Source organism: Felis catus, chromosome F2, assembly GCF_018350175.1.
Source record: "Felis catus isolate Fca126 chromosome F2, F.catus_Fca126_mat1.0, whole genome shotgun sequence".
NCBI classification, from domain to species: Eukaryota; Metazoa; Chordata; class Mammalia; order Carnivora; family Felidae; genus Felis; species Felis catus.
The window spans coordinates 51570488-51590748 of NC_058385.1; the positions used below are offsets into that span (position 1 = coordinate 51570488).

The window sequence follows — 20261 nt, forward strand, 5'->3', positions numbered from 1 at the left end:
GGCAGGTTACTTAAACTGATTTTCATGGAATTTTAACATCTTAAAGATACAAAATCATCCATGTATTCATGGGACTAGGTTATGAAAATGCTTCCTTTGCTTAAGAAAATAAGTTTACAGAAATTCTTATATGTTATATAACCAAAATGAACGTGTTAGATTGTAGTATTCTTTTCAGCTCGGTTTGAAGCCCCAAATTTTATTCACGAATGAAGTGATTAAAAGACTTATTTTGGTAAGCCATAATGTCAATAATCCCTTATTTGGGTAAAACATAATCTCAGTAATGCATTGTTGTGTTCAAGGGTTCACAGTTTTAATGAATATGTCAAATGAGGGATCTTCTATTAAATTCACATTCCATTTTCCTTAATATTGTGCTGGAGGAGTGACCTCGAGAGAACAGGTGTACCTACGCTTATAACTTACAATCCTGGCTGGGCATTCAGACAAAGTCAAATCAATCCATACATTTTAAAAAGTTTTCCCTAATACGAAAATATAGTCTCTTTGTGAGAATGAGGTGGGTGGAGGCTCTTAGTAATGTTAGAATTTTGCCTGAAAGCTATAAATTCATACTTAAGTACGGAGACTGAAAGATTGTGAATCGTCAAAGTGAACAGAAAATTTAACCTCTCCTGAAGATCCTAAAGATGTTTTCTCTGGAAAGATTTCATTGATAAGCAGTGAGTCATTTAAATGCCATTTTAAGGGAATAACAAGTCTACCTCCAAGGCCTTTGAAAACATCACATCATAGTCTCGTTTGTATTATAAAACTTAGTGAACTTTCTTGAGTGCCTTGTGGGTACCTTCCTTTGGAGAAATAAATGAGACAGTTATAGGATGCAAATAAAAAAAAAGATGATACAATATCAAAATGAATGTCAGAGTGATAATTATAATCATTAGGAATGATCAGTATGGATTTTTTATGTTCATACATTTTATTCTTACAAACATCTAGGTTTAAAATCAGAAAAATGCAATTTTGGGGGCACCTGGGTGGCTCAGTCGGTTAAGTATCAGACTTCGACTAAGGTCACGATCTCACAGTTTGTGAGTTCAAGGCCCGTGTCGAGCTCTTTGCTGACAGCTCAGAGCCTGGAGCCTGCTTTGGATTCTGTGTCTCCCTCTCTTTCTGCCCCTCTCCTGCTTGTGTGCTGCCTCTCTCTCTCAAAAATAAATAAACCTTAAAAAATTAAAAAAAAAGAAAAATGCAGTTTTCTAACATTTATTTTATTAATCCACATTTAATACAAACTTATAAAAATCCAAGTCAATAGTTACTGCAGATAAAGGACATTGAGTAAAGACTGCACTTTTTAACAACATTGCCAGCAAGTAAGGAAACTTTCCTAAACTTTAAGGGATAGAAAAAGAGAATACCCTCCCAAAGAAAAATTAAGCCAGACAGAGTTCCACAGGCAAGGAAAACTTAATTCAAAATTTTGGAATAGGAGAGTGAGACTGAACTCAATTCTGCTGGAACAGGAGACAGAAGGGTTTTTAAGTGCTAGAGTGAACCAGTAGAAAAGCAGTGGAGGATGTTAGGAGGAGGTTGTGCAGTGTGATTAGGCCATCAGTGTTGGCTAACTGGTGCTCATTGAAGCGAGGCACCTGTCCTCCCACAGAGACTGGGAGGTAGGCATGATCTCCTTTGATGGTTACATTTCCAATGGATGGCTCTCCGTCCTTGAGTAAGACGTTCCTGGGTTGTACAACTGGCAAGAGGCTGATAGATTCATATCTCAAAGGGGCAGAGAAAGAATTTACAATTGCAAGTTTTCTGTAGTAAACACTCTAAGAAAAGAGAGGTCAACGGTCTAGAGTCAGGAGGAAGCCTGTCCCAAGTTGAGTCAGGTTGAAGGGAACAGGAAGAGGCTGCCTTCCTTGGTGAACTCTTCAGTTATATGAAGTCATACTGACACTATTTGGCCATTTTGACCTACAAAACTAACAGTTTGAAATGGTTTGATCAAAGATCCTGGGATCAAATTTCTTTACATGTTATTCCTACATTTTGCATAAACAGATATATCTGCAATTGTGGTCTTTGATTATATTCTTTGTCACTCTAAATAAGACTTAGGGAGGGTTTTATAGGTATTTACATATATATAGTATGTGCATATGTTTGTATAATGTATGTGTGTTTATCAAAAACACATTAAAAATTAAAGTTTCCAGAAAAGGAAAAAAAAGTTAGGATAAAAATATAGACCTTGAGGCCTAAGAATAATTCTTAAAGAAAAGTGACAAGTTTGTTGCAGAACTTCCCATAAGTTAAAGCAAAGAAAGAAGCATAATGTCCCCGTAGGATTAAAGCAATTAAGAGATTTAGAATAATTTCTTGGTGTTGAAATCTGACACATTTTTTGCTTTGAGCGCACATAAGGGCAACATTTTTGTGTTGGCAAATATCCCACTAAACCTTATAGCTAATTTCACAGGCCTAGATTTTGCTTGTTTATTTATTATTATCTTTAATGATACCCCTCAATGCAAACTCTTGGCAAAACCCCAAAGTATAATTCAGTGAAAGTAATTTGGTTACATATTAAAATAATGACATCCAGATACACGGCTCTCTAAAATAGAATTAAGAATTAAGAGCTAAGATTATCTAGGGGCACTTGGGTGGCTCAGTTGGATAAGCATCCGACTCTTGATTTTGGTTCAGATCATGATCTCATTGTTACTGAGTTTGAGCTTCACATCAGGCTCTGTGCTGACAGTGCAGAGCCTGCTTGGGATCCTGTTACCCTCTCTCTCTGCCCCTGCCCCACAGCATGTTCTTGCTCTCTCTCAAAAATAAATAAATAAACATTTAAAAAATTAGATTATCTAGAATGAATTACCTCAGACAATATTACATACATTGTTTTTTTTTTCCTTTTTTTGGTAACGGAACTCTTGATAAGAATCAGATAATACAGATCTTGAGAGTTTGAAGTTACCAATTCTGGGAGCAGAATTTGGAGCTCCCCTGTCCTTAATAGATGTAAGTCCATATGCTTTAACAATTAACCAACGGCAGGGTGGACTTGAAAACCTCTTTTGGCATGTAAGGAGATAATTTAGGATACAGATTTTATAGCTGCTTACTTAACTGGCAGCTGGGGTCTATTAAAATTAGATTCCTTTAGAATTAGTCTTTCTCTATCCCCCTGTAGCTTCTCATACGCTCTTGTAAATACACAGCAATTTTCAGAGTGCATTTTGCTTTGTTTTATTTTTTTACATGATGGCATCTATGTCAGACAGTGAATTCTTTATGTGCAAAGACCATTTTTATTAGTTTTTGCATCCTTAGTACTTAGAGTCTGATAAATAATAGGGCACACAAAATAGTTTGTTGGTTCTATGAAGGATTTAAGAAAACTGAAGAAGTTTGATATTCAAAATTATATATAAAATATGTAAAATTACCAACAAACAATGGACTTATTGCACCTCACCTCTGTCCCCTGTTTGTCACTTTGTAGTAAAGGTCATTGAGTCACAAACATAATGGCAGACAATGCTAGTTTTCTCTGTACCCACTTATATCCCCATTTTCTAATAGGGACCTTGGTTTGTGGCTGCCTAGAATGATGGCTGCATTTGCCAATCTCCCTTAGAATAAGAGTGGCCAAATGACTAAGCTCTGGCCAATGAAATGCAAGCAGAAATGGCATGTGTAAATTTTAGGAAGCATCCCTCTTTCCTTCTTCCTTCTTGCTGACCAGGACGCCGGTACTCTCTGGAGCTCACAGCCACTTGGAACATGAAGGGGACCACAGGTTGAGAATGGTAGAATGACAAGAGGGAAGCCCCCTTCTCTGGTGATTATGGAATTGCCGTAACTGCCTTGGACTTCTTAAGACTCAAGATTTGTCTATAGGAGAGAGAAATATCAATGGTCTTTTCTAAGCCACTCTGAGTTTGGGTGTTGTTGTTTTTTTTTGTTTTTTTTTGTTTTTTTCTAAATACCGATGATGGGGCTGAAAGCTTCTCTTCTTGTTCCCATATACTCTGTGTAAATCTTTATTAGAACACTTACTCCAGTTTATTATAATCATATTTTTTTAATGTTTATTTATTTTTGAGAGAAAGAGCACAAGCAGAGGAGGGGCAGAGAGAAAGGGAGACACAGAATCCAAAGTGGGCTCCAGGCTCTGAGCTGTCAGCACAGAGCCCGATTCTGGGCTTGAACTCATGAGCCCTGGGATCATGACCTGAGCTGAAGTCGGACACTTAACCGACGTAGTCACCCAGGTGCCCCTATAGTCATATTTTTTACATAAAACATTCTTTGAAGGCAGAAACATGCCTTCTTTATGTGTCATTCATCCCTATCCCTGAACTCCACCTAGGATAGTATACGTGCACATAGTATATCCTCATTAAATGTTTGTTTAATTGAACAGTACTGGATTAATGACCTGAACTAAACTGCTTAATTAATATAGTACCATGGATTTAATTGTACCCTATGAAAATTTTGTGTCAAGATCATGGGATACAGTATAGAGTAGATACTCATAAAAAGTGTGTGGAAATGTTAGGTAAATACGTATAGGCTTACCTCCCACAAGTTACTCAGTATGAATTCATATTTTCTCCTAGGTAGTAGTGAATGATTTTTTTGTTACAGTTTTGGACATGATAATAATTTGTGCCAGGGAGGTTTTTTTTTTTTTTTTTTTTTTTTAATGTGTGCAGTGGCCAATTAGGATCTTTGTTTTGATCCTTTTATCACAAGGATATAAAACTAATTTAGAGAGCATAACTGATTAACCATATGGAGAAAAAAATTGGTGCCTCTAAAAACACATTCTGTTCTTTCACTGTGTTCTCTCCTTCAGGGAATGAACACTGTATTCATCTTTAAACTTATTTTAAAGGTAAAGCATTCAGCTTATCATATGGGTGATTTAATTTTATCTTTGGTTTATAACATGTCTTATATTTTAAGAAAAATGTATTTTTCTGTGTCTTATACCATGGCAAAACTATTGACCTGGGTGAAATACATTTGTGAAAAGTCATATAGACTGGGTACTATAGATATCATTTTATTTCTTTTCTTTATAGGTTATTTCAAACTTGAAGTGCATCATTCCAGCAGCGAATTCCCGGTGGTCTTGTCTACTTGACCTACTCGTTCCCTATTCTGAAATCTAGAGAAGACTGTTCCACAAGACTCCTCTGTAAACTGCTGCAATGTCTGTATCTAATTTATCATGGTAAGTGAATCACTTTCTAACCTACAGTCCAAATCCATGCATAGCACGAAGCATTATTTTGTGAGAAAGTTTTATTGTCAGAACCGGAGCAGAAAAAGAACCTGAAAAATCTGGTTTCCAGAGATTGTTGTCTTGTGTTAAGGTAAGGAGAGCTACCTAGAGTTAAAATTTTAAGACTTTCAGCATTGTGGTATCTACAGACTCTGGAACGGGTTCAAGGCTTTTATGAATCTGAATAACATACCATACCTTTCTTTCTCGATACCTAGGGGAGAGTTAAGTAGGAATTAAATACTCATTCAGTGGTCCTAGCTACTGTTCTGTTCCTGGGAGCAGGAATAATGGGCCGTAAGGGCAGCTGTAAGGGTGGGATAGGTCTTTTTTCATCAGTGCTTTTCTTCAAGCCTCCTAGTTCAACATATCTACCCAAACTAAACTGAATGGAACTCCATTATGGAAGAGAAAATTCCCCCGTGGATTCACATCTCTAAATAACTGGCATTCTGAATAATCTTTGACTTCTAGTTCATGTTTCAGTGCTGTTTGTAATTTAAAATAAGAAGTGTGCAATTTTTTTTTTTTTTTTTGGCGTATAATCAACAACTTTTCTATGGCAACAAAGAGCAATACTAGCAGGGATGAATTGGAAGCCAATTTTTTGAACTTTGGATTCTTTTTTATTTATTTATTTTTTTTTTTATTAAATTTTTTTTTTCAACGTTTATTTATTTTTTTTGGGACAGAGAGAGACAGAGCATGAACGGGGGAGGGGCAGAGAGAGAGGAAGACACAGAATCGGAAACAGGCTCCAGGCTCTGAGCCATCAGCCCAGAGCCTGACGCGGGGCTCGAACTCACGGACCGCGAGATCGTGACCTGGCTGAAGTCGGACGCTTAACCAACTGCGCCACCGAGGCGCCCCTGATTCTTTTTTTTTTAAATATAAAGAGCTGAGTAAGTGACATTATACAGATATTATAATAATACAGAAACAGATTATATAATATTATATAATACAGATTGTATAATATATAAAAATACAGATTATGTAATACAGTTATTATGCAGTATTCAATATGTGAATGTAAGAAAAACCTGGTAATCCTGTCCATTTTCATAGGAGTCCATTTCATCGTTGTCTTCAGTTTGTGCCAGGAATATAAATAGCATTACATTACAGACTGGTTTCTGCAATTTAGCTCCATGTATTTATTTTTATTAGGTGAGCAATTTCTTCAGGCAAAGGGTAGAATTGGTTGTTTAGATTGAGAGTAGTGTTTCTGAAGGACCCAATTTTTATGGACTCCCTAGAATATGTCTTTGGATTTTTACTGGGTGCTAAAGATCTCAGTTTAAAAAAAAATGAATTAGGGGCGCCTGGGTGGCTCAGTCGGTTAAGCGTCCAACTTCGGCTCAGGTCATGATCTCATAGTTCGTGAGTTTGAACGCCGCATTGGGCTCTGTGCTGACAGCTTAGAGCCTGGAGCCTGCTTCCGATTCTGTGTCTCCCTCTGTCTCTGCTCATGCTCTGTCTCTGTCTCTGTCTCTGTCTCTCTTTCTCTCTCTCAAAAATAAAATAAACATTAAAAAAACTTTTTTTAAAAAAGGAAAAAAAAATTTGTGGAATGTGTGAAGCCCTTCAAACCCCTGGAAAATATTAAGGACATATTTATTTAAGGAAATTATACTCCTGACAAATGATTGTGTTGGAGGTGAGTCTTCAAAAAGCAGGCTGCATGCCAAACAAGAAAGAGAAAGATGAAGGGGAGAGGACAGAAAGGAGAACAGGGGAAAGAGGAGAAGGTGGAGGAGATTAAAACACAGCTGTGATTGTCATATCTCAAGATAGGTGTGGTGTGGCCTGGTTCACAGAATCAGGACAGGGCAAACACTTGAACCTGTCCTTGGTGTGTACCTCAATTAACAGTTGACCTGATGTGATGTAATGGTTTGGTCAGAGGCCATCTCTTCAGTGTGATGTTAGGCCATACAAAACACAGTGAATGTATGTGTGTTTCCAGCCCAGACAAAGAGAATGTATGTTGTGTTTCCAGCCCAACTGTCTAGCACACCTCTTAGAATTTAGCAGCTGCTGTACACACTTATGAGGTACAAATGAGTGAAAAATGCAGAATAGGTAATTCAATGGTGAATTAATATTTTGATCCTAAAACATTTCTTTTGGTTGTGGGGATATCTTACAGAATTCATATATCTGAAATTTGTTAGAATTCTTCCCATGTCAAAGGTACAAATTTTATAGAAATAATTCTTGGATATTTTCATCCAACAGTACCCTTAATTCTGGCTACACAGAACGTTCCACATTAGATTTCCCTACAGGGACTTCTTCATCTCTTTTGCCAGTGTCACCCCATCATACAACAGTGTGGAGTTTGGCATTAATTACATTCATTTAGTGAAATTATTGTAGCCCACGGTCTGGCTCTCTTTATTGAAATCTAGAAACCAAGACATGAAAATACTGACTGACGTTGGAAAAGAAACTTGTCTCACAGATTATTACTTTAAAAGAAGATACATAACTTTTACGGATGCTTGATTTGGCCTGACCAGTCCATCCTGTAACTGTGGAAAACGACATGGGAATCTTAAGTCGGAGGCTTGGATGATGACCGCATAAGCAGAGCAAGGAGAGTTAGATGCTTCCAGTGTTCGAGGGACTCAGGATAGAGTACACCTGGCGGGATATGTCTGTCAGTAAGGCTGTCTCTGCCAGACGCCTCCATCTGTTTCTCAGGGCAGCTTCTTCATGGCTGGGAATTAGAGTAAGACGCCAGTCTTCATCTCTGTGCCTCTTTTGAGTTCCGCTTCTGCCAGACTCCCCTCTGTTCAGCTACCTTATTAATGTTAGCAGAGTTTATAGTCAAAACCCACATCAGTCTGCGAACAGTTTGGTCTGCCTACCTTGACACTGTACATATCTAATCATATCCATGTGTTGGTTTTAAAATTAACTCTGAGGCTTAATGGACGGGGTGCCTAATTGTGATCCCTGCACACAACCTAAGAATTTAGAAAATATACGTTCATGTTAACCACTATCCAAGCAATCCTCCCACCTTTTAAATATGTAGCATAAGAAAATTACCTTTTTACATATTAAAAGAAACTTCCTTGCTCTGGGACTTATGGGTATGACATTTGAAAAAATATATATATTCAATAATTTGGCCCTTTCATATAGAATCTCAAAAAGAAATACAATCTAGGAAATACCCAAGTTTCTAGGAAACTCTGCAGTGCCAGTCAGGTGAGGAGAGTAGTAGGAATTGATTATAAGAATTACATGGTAACATACAACAGATGTTTCATGAATCTTCCTGTTCAGTAAATAATTTCCAGGGGGAGGCAATGATTGAGTTGATGTTGGTTGAGATAGAGACAAAGGGATGTACAAAATCAATTACAGACATCCATGGACATGTGACAGACGACAGGCGACAGGTTCCAGGCTATGATCTGAGGGAAAGAATTGTTTCTGGTAGCAGTGGTAATTAACAGGAGACATGAAGAGGCACAGAGAATTGAAAAAGAGTCCTCCTATGTCTATAGCACAAAGAGGGGAATGGTGTGATACCGAGGGGTATTTGAAAGGACTTTCTGTGCTTCTTCCCTGATAATCATCTTCAACCTGTTTTTTTATGTTTTTATAAGATTAATATAATATATATATATATAATATATGTGTATATATAATTATATGGGCATATATATAACATTTTAAAACATTCATTTCGAAACAAAATTTTTATGACATGAAAGCTAAGTAAATATTATCAAAAGTGAACATTTACATGGCATTTACCATGTGCCAGGCCCTTTTTTAGAGACTGTTTGGATATTGACCCACATACTCCTCACACAACCTTATTAGAGATGTAGTAGCTATTTGCGTTTCCACAAGTGGAAAATATAGGCACTGAAAGTTAAGAAAGGTACCCAGTATGCCACAGCCACTAAATAGCAGAATTAGGATATGAATTCAGGCAGCTAGTTGGTTCTCCTAGCTGCTGAACTACCCATATAAAAACCAATACTATCTGAGTAAAGCAGTACCCTTGCTATGTGTGTGTGTAGTTTCGAGGTGAGTGCCCTAGTTCCCATTTCCAACCAGAATTTTCCCCCTTATTTCCTCAAATATCGACATCCTGGAGCCTCTCCTGGAAGGAAGTGTATCTCTACACCTGGAAACGCTATCAGGGATTAGAATAGTATTGAGGGTAGAATGTGGAGGCAGTAGATGAGCCCCCTAATTTCCTAGAGGAGGTGAAAAGGTTGTTGTTCTTAGAAACTTAGGTGAATCTCCAAAATTATGTAAGATGAACTACCTAAACTACACAATGTAAATCTTAGTTCCACTAGTCATGTTACAGGCTAGGAATTGTCAGGTTTTCCTCCTGATACAAAACAGGCACAACAGAAAGGTATCAGCACTTTGCTATAATTCAACCAACATGGCTCTTCAATTGCCCATCTCATAGAGACCCTCCATTACTAAATCAAGTACTTTCAACTCCCCCTGGCTCTACTGCTCCCTTAGCTCCCATTATATTAGTGTTATGGTTACATATGTTAACCAGTATTTAGAGAGAGAGATCCTAGTATGTCTTAACTGATTTTGCAAAATGCCATCTTTTTGACCCCAAGTTGGTTTTTGTCGTGATGCCTGAGCACATTTCAGCTTTTGTTCACAGTATCTTAAAGACTGTGGCACCTGGCAGAGGTGAAGGTAATTGAACCAGAGCCATGTATGGGAGAAAGAAGACACTGGATGAATGAAAGTAAAAAAGCCAACTAGCCACTCAAAATCCATTGAGCATCAGTAACATGCCATTCCCCATGCTGAATACAGAGATGCAGTCTTAGTAAAAAGTAACGACTCCTCTTATAGGAGCTCATCTCTTAGCCAACAAGACAGAATAATCAAATAACTGATTTAATGTGGTAAGTTTTCTGAAAGGTATGGCCAGGGTGTTTGGGGAAATAAAATGGATATGTGTTTTTCCTGCATGGGAAGAGATGGCTTATTTTTCAGGAATGCTGTACATCTCTTACATTTACTCCTAAAAATAAAGCAGTATGCTGATTACAAACAGCCAAACACTATAGAAAAGTATAAAGCAGAAATAAAAAATGACCAAAACCCTACCATACCTAGAAAGCCACTGTTAAAAATGCTGAGGTATCTTCTTTTCTATATATACTCACATATTTTTGCAAAACAACTCAAACCATGCGTGATATTTTGCCATCTTCTGTTTTCAATGTATAATTCTAGGGTCATCTCTCTGATGGAGATAGAATGACATCATCACATGTAAAGGCTGAGTGACATTGTATGGTAGCCATGTTATTTATTTCATTCATCTGGATTGGACCTTTGTGTGTTTTCTAATTTTCACTTTTTACTATTGTAAATACTTCTGTCATGAGGAAAATTATTCAAATACTGCTGGGTCACAAGGTACTGTGTCATCCAGGGCACCTGGTGAGGCCCTATGCTGTTGTAGCTCCCTGGATTGCAGACATCAAGGCAATGGAGAAAATATATGTTTCTGAGAAAGTATCTTATCAATTCATCTCTTTTTTTTACTTTAGAAAATTAGCTGTCATGTATGCTAAAATCCCCCATAAACATTGAAAATGTGCTAATTGTCAAGGAAATATTTACTTACAGCTGATTAATAGGATTTTATCAAAAGTCAACAAACATTCCATCATGGATGCTCATAGATTGAAAATATAGCAAAGTCTGGGTTGTGTGAGTTATTGATGTATTGACTAAATTTAGAAGTGGTAAATGGTCTTCATTGGATATGTTTATACTGTAAAACGCTATTATGAAGGTTGGTAAGTTCAATAAAACTCTGGTAGGAGATGAAAACTAATTTGATTTACCTTCTTTATCCAAAAGTAATAGTGTGTTAGAATCCTAGAAATGAGAAAGATGCAAAATTAGAAGTGTATATGCTTTTCTTTGGCAGATTATTTGCATTATAATGTTTTAATTTAAGTTCTTCTTTAAAGAATAAATGAAGAAAAGGGTGCCTGGGTGACTCACTTGGTTGGTCATGATCTCATGGTCCATGAGTTCAAGCCCCACGTCGGGCTCTGTGCTGACAGCTCAGAGCCTGGAGCTGCTTCGGATTCTGTGTCTCCCTCTCTCTCTGCCCCTCCCCTGCTCAAGCTCTGTCTCTGTCTCTCTCAAAAATAAATAAACATTAAAAAAAAAACAAAGAATAAATGAAGAAGTGAATCACTCGGTACCATTCTTTGGTACCTGCATTTAGGAGGAAAGAAAAAAAGATTCTGGAGAGGCAGAGGCATTCTATCTATATTAAGGACAGAGGAAAATCAGAGTCTTTTCTCAAAGGTTGCCTTAACTGCTATTCCGTGAACCACTTTTCCTACACTGTTAAATGGCAGCCTCTCAGGGGCAGTAATGGCAGAGGAAATAGATGCGTGAATCTTCTCTTTTGAAGGGATCGAAACCCACAGTGGGAAAAATGTGGATAAGTAGAAAGACTGCAAAGGGAAGTTTTTACCCCGAGTTGTATAGTAAATGGTAAAAGTCAGAATTGTCAATAGTTTTATTATTGGAAGAGAGAGAGAAAAGGTTCGACATAAATATAAAGCTAATATTTCTAATTGAAAAAAAGACGGGGCTTTCTGAGTGATAGGAAAAGCTTAGGTGGTGAGATACTGTATTTCCCAGGATGGTAAGTGCATTGAATGAATAACTATTATGTTAAGATGCTGGAAAGAGACAGTATGTTTTAGAGCCTAAAGTTTAGGAATTCTCATGTAAGTGGGGATGTTCAGCTTGTAAAAAAGTAGATCCAGAACACAGAAGAGTAATTTGAGTTTAGGAGAGAATAAAGAGCAAATGAAGTAGGAGAGAATGAGAAGAGAGAATAAAAGAGCCAAAATGAAAATTCAAGAGGGATAAAAATATGTTTCCAAAATCACAATTGGATGGAAGTCAGTTTACCAAATTCTGAATAATTTCAGTATCTCTTTCTATTCATAATATACCTTTTCAAGTAGAAATTCCATTATTGGGGTGCCTGGGTGGTTCAGTCGGTTGAGCAGCTGACTTGATTTCGGCTTAGGTCATGATCCCAGGGTCGTGGGATCAAGCCCGATGTCAGTCTCTGTGCTGAGCATGGAGCCTGCTTGAGAGTCTCTCTCTGTGTTCCTCTGCCCCTCTCCCCTGCTCACACACTCTCTGTCTCTAAAATAAAAATTTTTTAAATTTAAAAGAAATCTCTTCATTATTAATGTGATTAATCCTATTTTGATTTTGGCTTGGCACTTTAAGTAAACACATTATATTTTAGTATCCCTGATCATGTTTGGCTTTGAGCTGTGTGCCTTCAGAAATGGCTTTTTAAAAATTAAACATTTATAGGAAACCTGGATACTTTTTTCCATATATCAACTTCAAATCCTTTCTCCTTGAATAACCAAATAATTAGTTAAACAGAATATTTTTGTTTGTTCTTAAACATTAGTGCCAACTAGACACAAATCACATTTTGAAGAAAATTGGTAAATCTTGGCCAGCTTAGAGGAGTTTGTTATCCTGTGAAGTTAAGGAATTTGAGGTTGCAGGTTCACTTCCCACAGAGACCAATTAGTTCTACTGTCTTCTCTGGCCAAAGCCTATACCTGTGACCTTGACCAGGCCTCCTTCCCAAACTTGCCATTGGTCACAAGTCATTAGAAACAGGTGATTGATTATCAGCAATTCACAGTCAGTATTGAGAAAATATGTTTACACTAAAGCCAAGTGCTCTTCAGGGCTTGATAATGGGCCATATGATTTTCCTTTTGAATATCATCCAGGTCTATATACATGCTTTGAAATATGTCTTTTTGTCATTCCCAGGGGAATCATAATGTGCTTTCTTGTAAAAGAACTAGAGTGAATTATCATGGCAATATTTCCTTAGGCCATAGAAAATTTAACATAAAACTGGGCAGTCCATTTCAACCCTGAAGACTAGAGTTATGAAACACCAGCCCTTTTGGACTTGAATAATTAAGATAAAGGCCACTGAATGGTCTATGAAATAGTTTTAGTTATTAAAAGTTATGTAGGCTAAGGTATGTTTTTTTGGCATGATCAAAATTAAATTTTGTAATCTTAAACATCCTTTGCCATTGGTGTATAAAATTTTCAATGACTGTGTCATCCTGGTATATATCCCCCATTGTCTTTTTTTTTGTTTGTTTGCTTATTGGATTTATTTTTGATTTGTTTTTAAGATTGTGAAGAGAGTTTACCTTGATTTTAAAACTATTGCAGTGTAGTTAAGAAAAAACATTTTTCAACTCAATTGGACAGTCACTAAAACAGATGTATCCATTTATACTTGGTTTTATGTTCTTTTTTTAAAGAATAGTTTTGTGTTACAAGTTTCACAGGAATTTAACAATAATACCTGTGCAGTTAGAGAGATAGATTAGTCGAGTTTAATTTGATCTAGACCAGCAGTACATTATTTTTATGTAAATTAGAAAATATTTTCTTACATTTATATTCATTCGTGGCTTCATTCAACAAACATTTTTGAGTGCCTACAAGATGCAGTTTTCAATGCTGTGGATAGAATAGGATGGTAAACGCAACAGAAGTCCCTACTCTCATTAAGCTTATATTCTAGTGCTGAAGACAGACATAAACAGAATAAACAAATATGTTTTGTAATACTCGATAGTGACAAATATTTTGAAGGATAACCAAGCAGAGTAAAAAGAGTGATGGTGGGGAGTGGGGAATTGGTCAAGAAAAGCCTCTTGGACAGGGTGACAGCATTTAAGCAGAGAGGGAATAACCAATAGAAGTCCTAGCAGAAAACCATTTCAGGCAGAGAAACAGGAAGGGCAGAGGCTGTAAGAGTAACATGTCCCTGTTGTGTTTGAGGAAACATCAAGGAAACTAGTTTGCTAGAAACAGGCAGTAGAGGGGAGAGTCCCAGGAACTGAGCTGATAGAGGTATCAGGGGGACATGCTGAGCATGACGAAGACTGGATTATATTCTAGATGTGATAAGATAGGAAACTTTGCCCTCACTGACCAGATTACAGGTGAAAATTCATATAAAACATAAATTCAGTGAAATTCAGTAATGGGAAGAATTGAGTGTTGGGAGCAGAGTCTTGATCTTATTTCTATTTCAAAAAGACCTCTCTGTGATCTTCAGATTTTATGAAAGCCATTCATATTGTATTCTTAATATACTCTGCAGATATGATTAATAAGATGTAATAATGAAAGAAAAAAAGTAAGTTAATGAAAAACCTTTTTCATGAATATAGCCTGTGTCTCATTATCATCCATTTGAAAAGATTCAACAAACCTGATATTTCTGAATAATTAGGGGCATGATATAAAAGATATTTCATCAATAGAAATATTCTGTCTTCCATTAAGGAGTTTTACAGAGATCGATGAACGTTTTTATAAATTGTGGAAATTGAGAATGTATTATCAATTATCCAACTTATATTTCACATTTATTTTTAAATTTCTCACCACCACAAACTTAAGGCTAATTTCAATATATAAACATAAAAATGCATTAAGCAGTGAAATGTCTCTTCTGTACTGGTTGTTTAATATGTGTGTGGTTTTCACAAGGGGCCAGATATAAACAACATCTGTCCAAGTGCTAACATGTGTTTTAGAGAGAATACTGCCATAAAACTCCCATGAGTTCTTCCTTGGAAAAAAAAAATCACCTTTATTCTAAGACTATTACCTTTATACACCTTTGGTGATAAAATATAGTTTCTTTTATGGTACTGATTATAGAGAGAAGTTAGATTATTTCTCTTTATGTCTTTACTTGGCAAAATAAAAGTTGGAACCACAACATCGATCCCTCTCCTCTCCCATCTTGTGTGTGTGTGTGTGTGTGTGTGTGTGTGTGTGTGTGTGTGTGTGTGTGTTTTAATTTAATTGGACTATAAAATGAAAAAGTCTGGAACTTCTGGTGGAGCAGAATTATTTCAAACCGGCTCCAATCCAAGATATTAATTCTCATTGGTACATGATCCAGATCACAGAAGAAATCATTCATGGATATCTGCCACCTTCATTTGACACTATGGGTTATAGAGTCAGTAATTGAGAAAGCTTAGAAGTGACTTTATTGTCTACATTGGGTTAAAATGGCCTTACAAGCTTATAGTAATTCTTTTTTTATTTGACCTAGGCAAGCCCCTGCCTGTGTAAGGAGGCGTGGCTAATCTATCCTTCTTCCTTGGATGTATCATTACCATGTGTTGTCCAGAAAGCCTTTCTATAGGGTTATAATTACTTCTCTTTTGCTATTTGGTTTAGTCACGTTTAACACTCATGCCTTTCTTTCTTTTTTTTTCAATAATTTCACTTTCTTTATCAGATAGTATTAAAGTTTTCCTACTGGTGTTTCAGCAAACTCCTATTTTGTTATGGGCAAAATCAGTTCATTGCTCAATGCTGTTTGTTAATGCTGGTCCCAAGTAATATGAATATTTGTATTTCATAATAAGTAGGCCTGAGCCTTTTGGTGTGTTTTGATTCCTCAGAATTTGGAAAGTCCAATGTTCTCACATTCACATTTATAAAGGTCACATAAGTGATATTTGGTGAGTTCAAACTATTAATTATAGATACCAAGTTGAACTCAAGTGAAAATCTTCCTTTTATCTGGGTCTGCTTAGATAGAACGGGGCTTGAATTTATAACTTCAGTGCTAAATCAGTATTCAGAGCAGCCCAGCCATGGCAGCAGAGACAGAGCGACCTCTCCCGAAAGAGCCAGGTACACCAGGTCTCCCTGTTGCAGCTGGGAGCTTGTGGTGGAAAGCTCAAGTTTGGCGACATTTACCATCTTTTCTGACTGATAAATTTCATGTAGGAGGGCTGTTATTGTTCCAGATGGTTTTGCAGCTTGATGCACACTGGCTTCGTAGATTCCTGCTGTAATTGAAAATTGGTTTTACTCCAACATTTGACAAAAAAATTAGATTAGGTTAACTACTCTTTGGTTTTAGATTACTGATACAAAGTGCTTTCATGAGTATGACAGGTAAAGTTGAAATTCAAACTAAGTGGTGTCCTGGGGTGCATTTTCACTTAGACATTTTCCCTGAGGTTTTCAGAATACCGTACAGTTTCATTCAGATACAGAAATTGCCTAGAATCAGGCTCACTGAAATTTTGATGGTCCTTTCAATCTATAATATTCTTTTTAGCGTTTTTTAAAAATATTTTTCAAGTTTTTATTCAAATTCTAGTTAGTTAGCATATAGTGTAGTATTAGTTTCAGGAGTAGAATTTAGTGATTCATCACTTATGTATAACACCCAGAGCTCATCACAAGTGCCCCCCTTAATGCCCATCGCCCGGTTAGCGGCTCCCCCCTTCCCACCGCCCCTCCAGCAACCCCCAGTTTATTCTCTATAGTTAAGAGTCTGTTTTTCTGGCTTACCCCCCTCTCTCTCTCTCTCTCTCTCTCTCTCTCTCTCTCTCTCTCTCTTTTCTTTTTAGTGTTTTTTTTTAATTTTTTTCAACGTTTTTTATTTATTTTTGGGACAGAGAGAGACAGAACATGAACGGGGGAGGGGCAGAGAGAGAGGGAGACACAGAATCGGAAACAGGCTCCAGGCTCTGAGCCATCAGCCCAGAGCCTGAGGCGGGGCTTGAACTCACGGACCGCAAGATCGTGACCTGGCTGAAGTCGGACGCTTAACCAACTGCTCCACCCAGGCACCCTCTTTTTAGTGTTTTAATGGAAAACTAGCTTGGTATTTGAAGTGACTGTAAAGATGATCGTATGAAAAGATTTAAAAGGCATCTATTAATTTTCTTGCATGGTGAGAGCATTCATTATGTTTATTACTTTTAAGTTCTTATAAACTGAATAAGAGAAAGTAATTTTCTTGAAGTGAGAATTCTCTTGATATCCTTCATGTTTTTTTCAAGTTTGGTGTTTGGAGAATAAAACAGACGTATAAAATGCTTATTACATTTGGCAGGTTGTAAATGTGATCGATTGAAGGTCAGCATTGAGTTATAGCTGTTAACAGAAAATGTGTGATGAGATACAGGAAATTTCAGCTTCCTAGTTAGAATGTGTCTTGACAGCTACCTACTGGGACAGGGATGAGGTCATCCCACATGTTGTTGGCACCTGGTACTCAGCAGGTGCTTTGCACTCATGAGTGGCTGAACATTCACCAGACCACTCAGTCTGATTTCCCAGCCCAGGCATTGTAATGGGGAGTGTATGTATATCTTACCGGTGGGAAGATTTGGATTAAAGAAAAAAAGATCTTCCATGAGAATGGAGATGATGTGATTTGACTGCCATAAGGTTAGTCTGGGTCTAAATTATACAGACATTTGTCACTGGGCACTGAAGAGTTTGGTGGATATATTTTCAGCACTGGATTAGAGATCTGGCTCACTTGAGCTAAGGTGAGAGCTTTCCTGGTATCTAAGAAAATAAAACAGCCCTGTTCCTATTCTGTAATGTTGATTTTTAACCTCTGTACTTTGGAGAAATTTCCTCAGATCCATGTTCTGTCATCTTCTGCTCTGCTTGTAATCTTGTCTCCTCATCATTATGAATTATTGGCTGACATTGACAGGATATGTGCCCCAAATCATAGAATATTATCTGGAAGGAAGCTGTGAGGTCACAGAGGGCATTGGTTACAAAGTTGAGCTTCATGGACAAGAGCCAGTCAATAGCAAAGCATCCTGTTAAAACATAAAAGAGAAAAAAATATTGGTCTGATTTTGCTCAATTTCTTTCTTTAGTCTGAAATAATAAAGTATGATTACTTGGTATTAAAATGGTCTTTCTTGGGGCGCCTGGGTGGCTCAGTCAGTTAAGTGTCCGACTTTGGCTCAGGCCATGATATCGTGGTTTGTGGGTTCAAGCCCCGCATCGGGCTCTGTGCTGACAGCTCAGAGCCTGGAGCCTGCTTCAGATTCTGTGTCTCCCTCTCTCTCTGTCCCTCTCCCACTCACAATCTGTCTTACTCTCCTTCAAAAATAAATAAACCTTAAAAAATTTTTTAAATGGTCTTTCTTTTATGAGATGAAGGTAATAATAAACAGTAATTACTGTCCCTGATTGATAAAATCAGAAGTGTTCAGCCCAAAAGTCCAATTTTAATTTTCAGATTTGTGCTTCTATAGATTTAAGAATCTGGGAACTCCTCATCCAGTTTGATTAATTACCCAAACCATGAATCCCATCTATAGAAATTCCTACAAGTAGCAACCCAGCCTTTCCTCAAAACCCTTCCTATGAGTTCTCAGACTTTCTTATGGTCTTGAGCTTCTCTAACTGTTACAAGGTTTCTTTTACATTGGATCTAAGGCTACTACTTTAGTTACCACTTTTTAAAAATTTTTATTTTGGCAAACTCTATACATACTATTTCTAAAAGAACATTTTCCTAAATGTCTTCTAAAGACTACTGATTTCATAGTATATGTTGACAGGTATGATGAGGAAAGGTGGGGGGGGGGACCACAATCAAGTATTTTGGGGAAGCAGTAATTCAAACAGATTACTTAATTTCAGTACCACAAATTCTTTTTTTTTTAAATTTTTTTAAACATTCATTTTTGAGAGTGAGGGAGTCAGAGTATGAGTGGGGGAGGGGCAGAGAGAGGGAGACACAGAATCAGAAGCAGGCTCCAGGCTCCAAGCTGTCAGCACAGACCCCAATGCGGGGCTCAAACCCACAAACAGTGAGATCATGACCTAAGCCGAAGTCGGACGCTCAGACGACTGAGCCACCCAGGCACGCCAGTACCACAAATTCTTTATTGGGCTGATTCATTCAATAAATCTTTATTGAGCATTTACTGCATGGCACGCAGTGTTCTCTATTCTGATCTATACTGGAGATATTTAAGAGGAAGATACAATAATCTGGGTTTTCGAAATTTAGACTGTAGAATCTTATTTTCTTTCTTGTAGTTGGTGTTATTTGGGAGAGCTCTAAAATTATTAGGTAAGAGTTATCTTCTTCCCCTCATCTCCCTTTCTTGAAAGTTTCCCAAATTAAACCTGTTGATTCTTTTAACCTTGATTTAGTTACATGATTTCTAGACCCTCCTACTCTAGTCTGGACATGCCTTAGTTTGTCTTTGATTCTGTTGAACATATGACATAAACACAAAAACCAGGTTTGGTTTGACCTAGCACAGTATGAGACTGTTTCCTCCTCCTCCTCCTCCTCCTCCTCCTCCTCCTCCTCCTCCTCCTCCTTCTTCTTCTTCTTCTTCTTCTTCTTTTTTGGCTGTATATTCCTGTAAGTACAAGAGGAATCATTTTTGTCTTGTTTTTGTCAATTTTATCATGTGGATATCAAATATGAGCTCGAATTCCATAATGAGCACATATCTATATCAAGCATCATCTTGTTAGAGCTAGCCCATCAACCCTATCTTGTTAAAATCTTTTTGGAAATTTGTTCATTGGACTTTCAAGAAGCTACCCACTCAAGTCTATCTTAAGTAGGGACAGGTTATTGTAGGAATAACTTTAGAATAATGAGGACATGTATCTCAGGCACACAGTCAAGCTTTCTGTACTGTAGAAACAGCAGTACAAGAAAGTGTCAGGGGAACACAGGACAGCTGCACCATTGGACCACATAAAATTGAGAATGTGGTTCAGGAACTGAAGGCCAGTTAGGATGCGTTGATGCCCTAGTGGCTGTCATCTCATTGCCTCCAGGAACAAAACTTTATTGATTCCTCTTCCTATTCTGTGGCAATAGTCTGATTTACCTGTGCCTTTCTTTGTGACATTCCAATTCTGTACCTGCTACCCTGGCCTAGGTCTCGCTATATATTTCAAGCTAAGAGTTGGGTACCATTGGGTACCATTGGGTAATGTAGTATACCATTGGGTATACTACAGTCTTGTGCAATAGCTTTCTACAATCAAGCAGTCCTTGTACTGTGGCAGTTCTAATCTACCATATGGC

At 37.4% G+C, this 20261-nt stretch overlaps 1 protein-coding gene across 1 annotated transcript in view; it reads left to right on the forward strand.

The window, feature by feature from the left end:
• Nucleotides 1-20261, forward strand: part of OXR1 (oxidation resistance 1) — a 453716-nt gene that overhangs the window by 78304 nt on the left and 355151 nt on the right. Inside the window, exon 2 of the mRNA XM_023248293.2 lies at nucleotides 5079-5230. Within this exon, the coding sequence (XP_023104061.2) occupies nucleotides 5208-5230 (23 nt within the window). The 5' untranslated portion in view covers nucleotides 5079-5207. The remainder of the gene's footprint in view (nucleotides 1-5078; nucleotides 5231-20261) is intronic.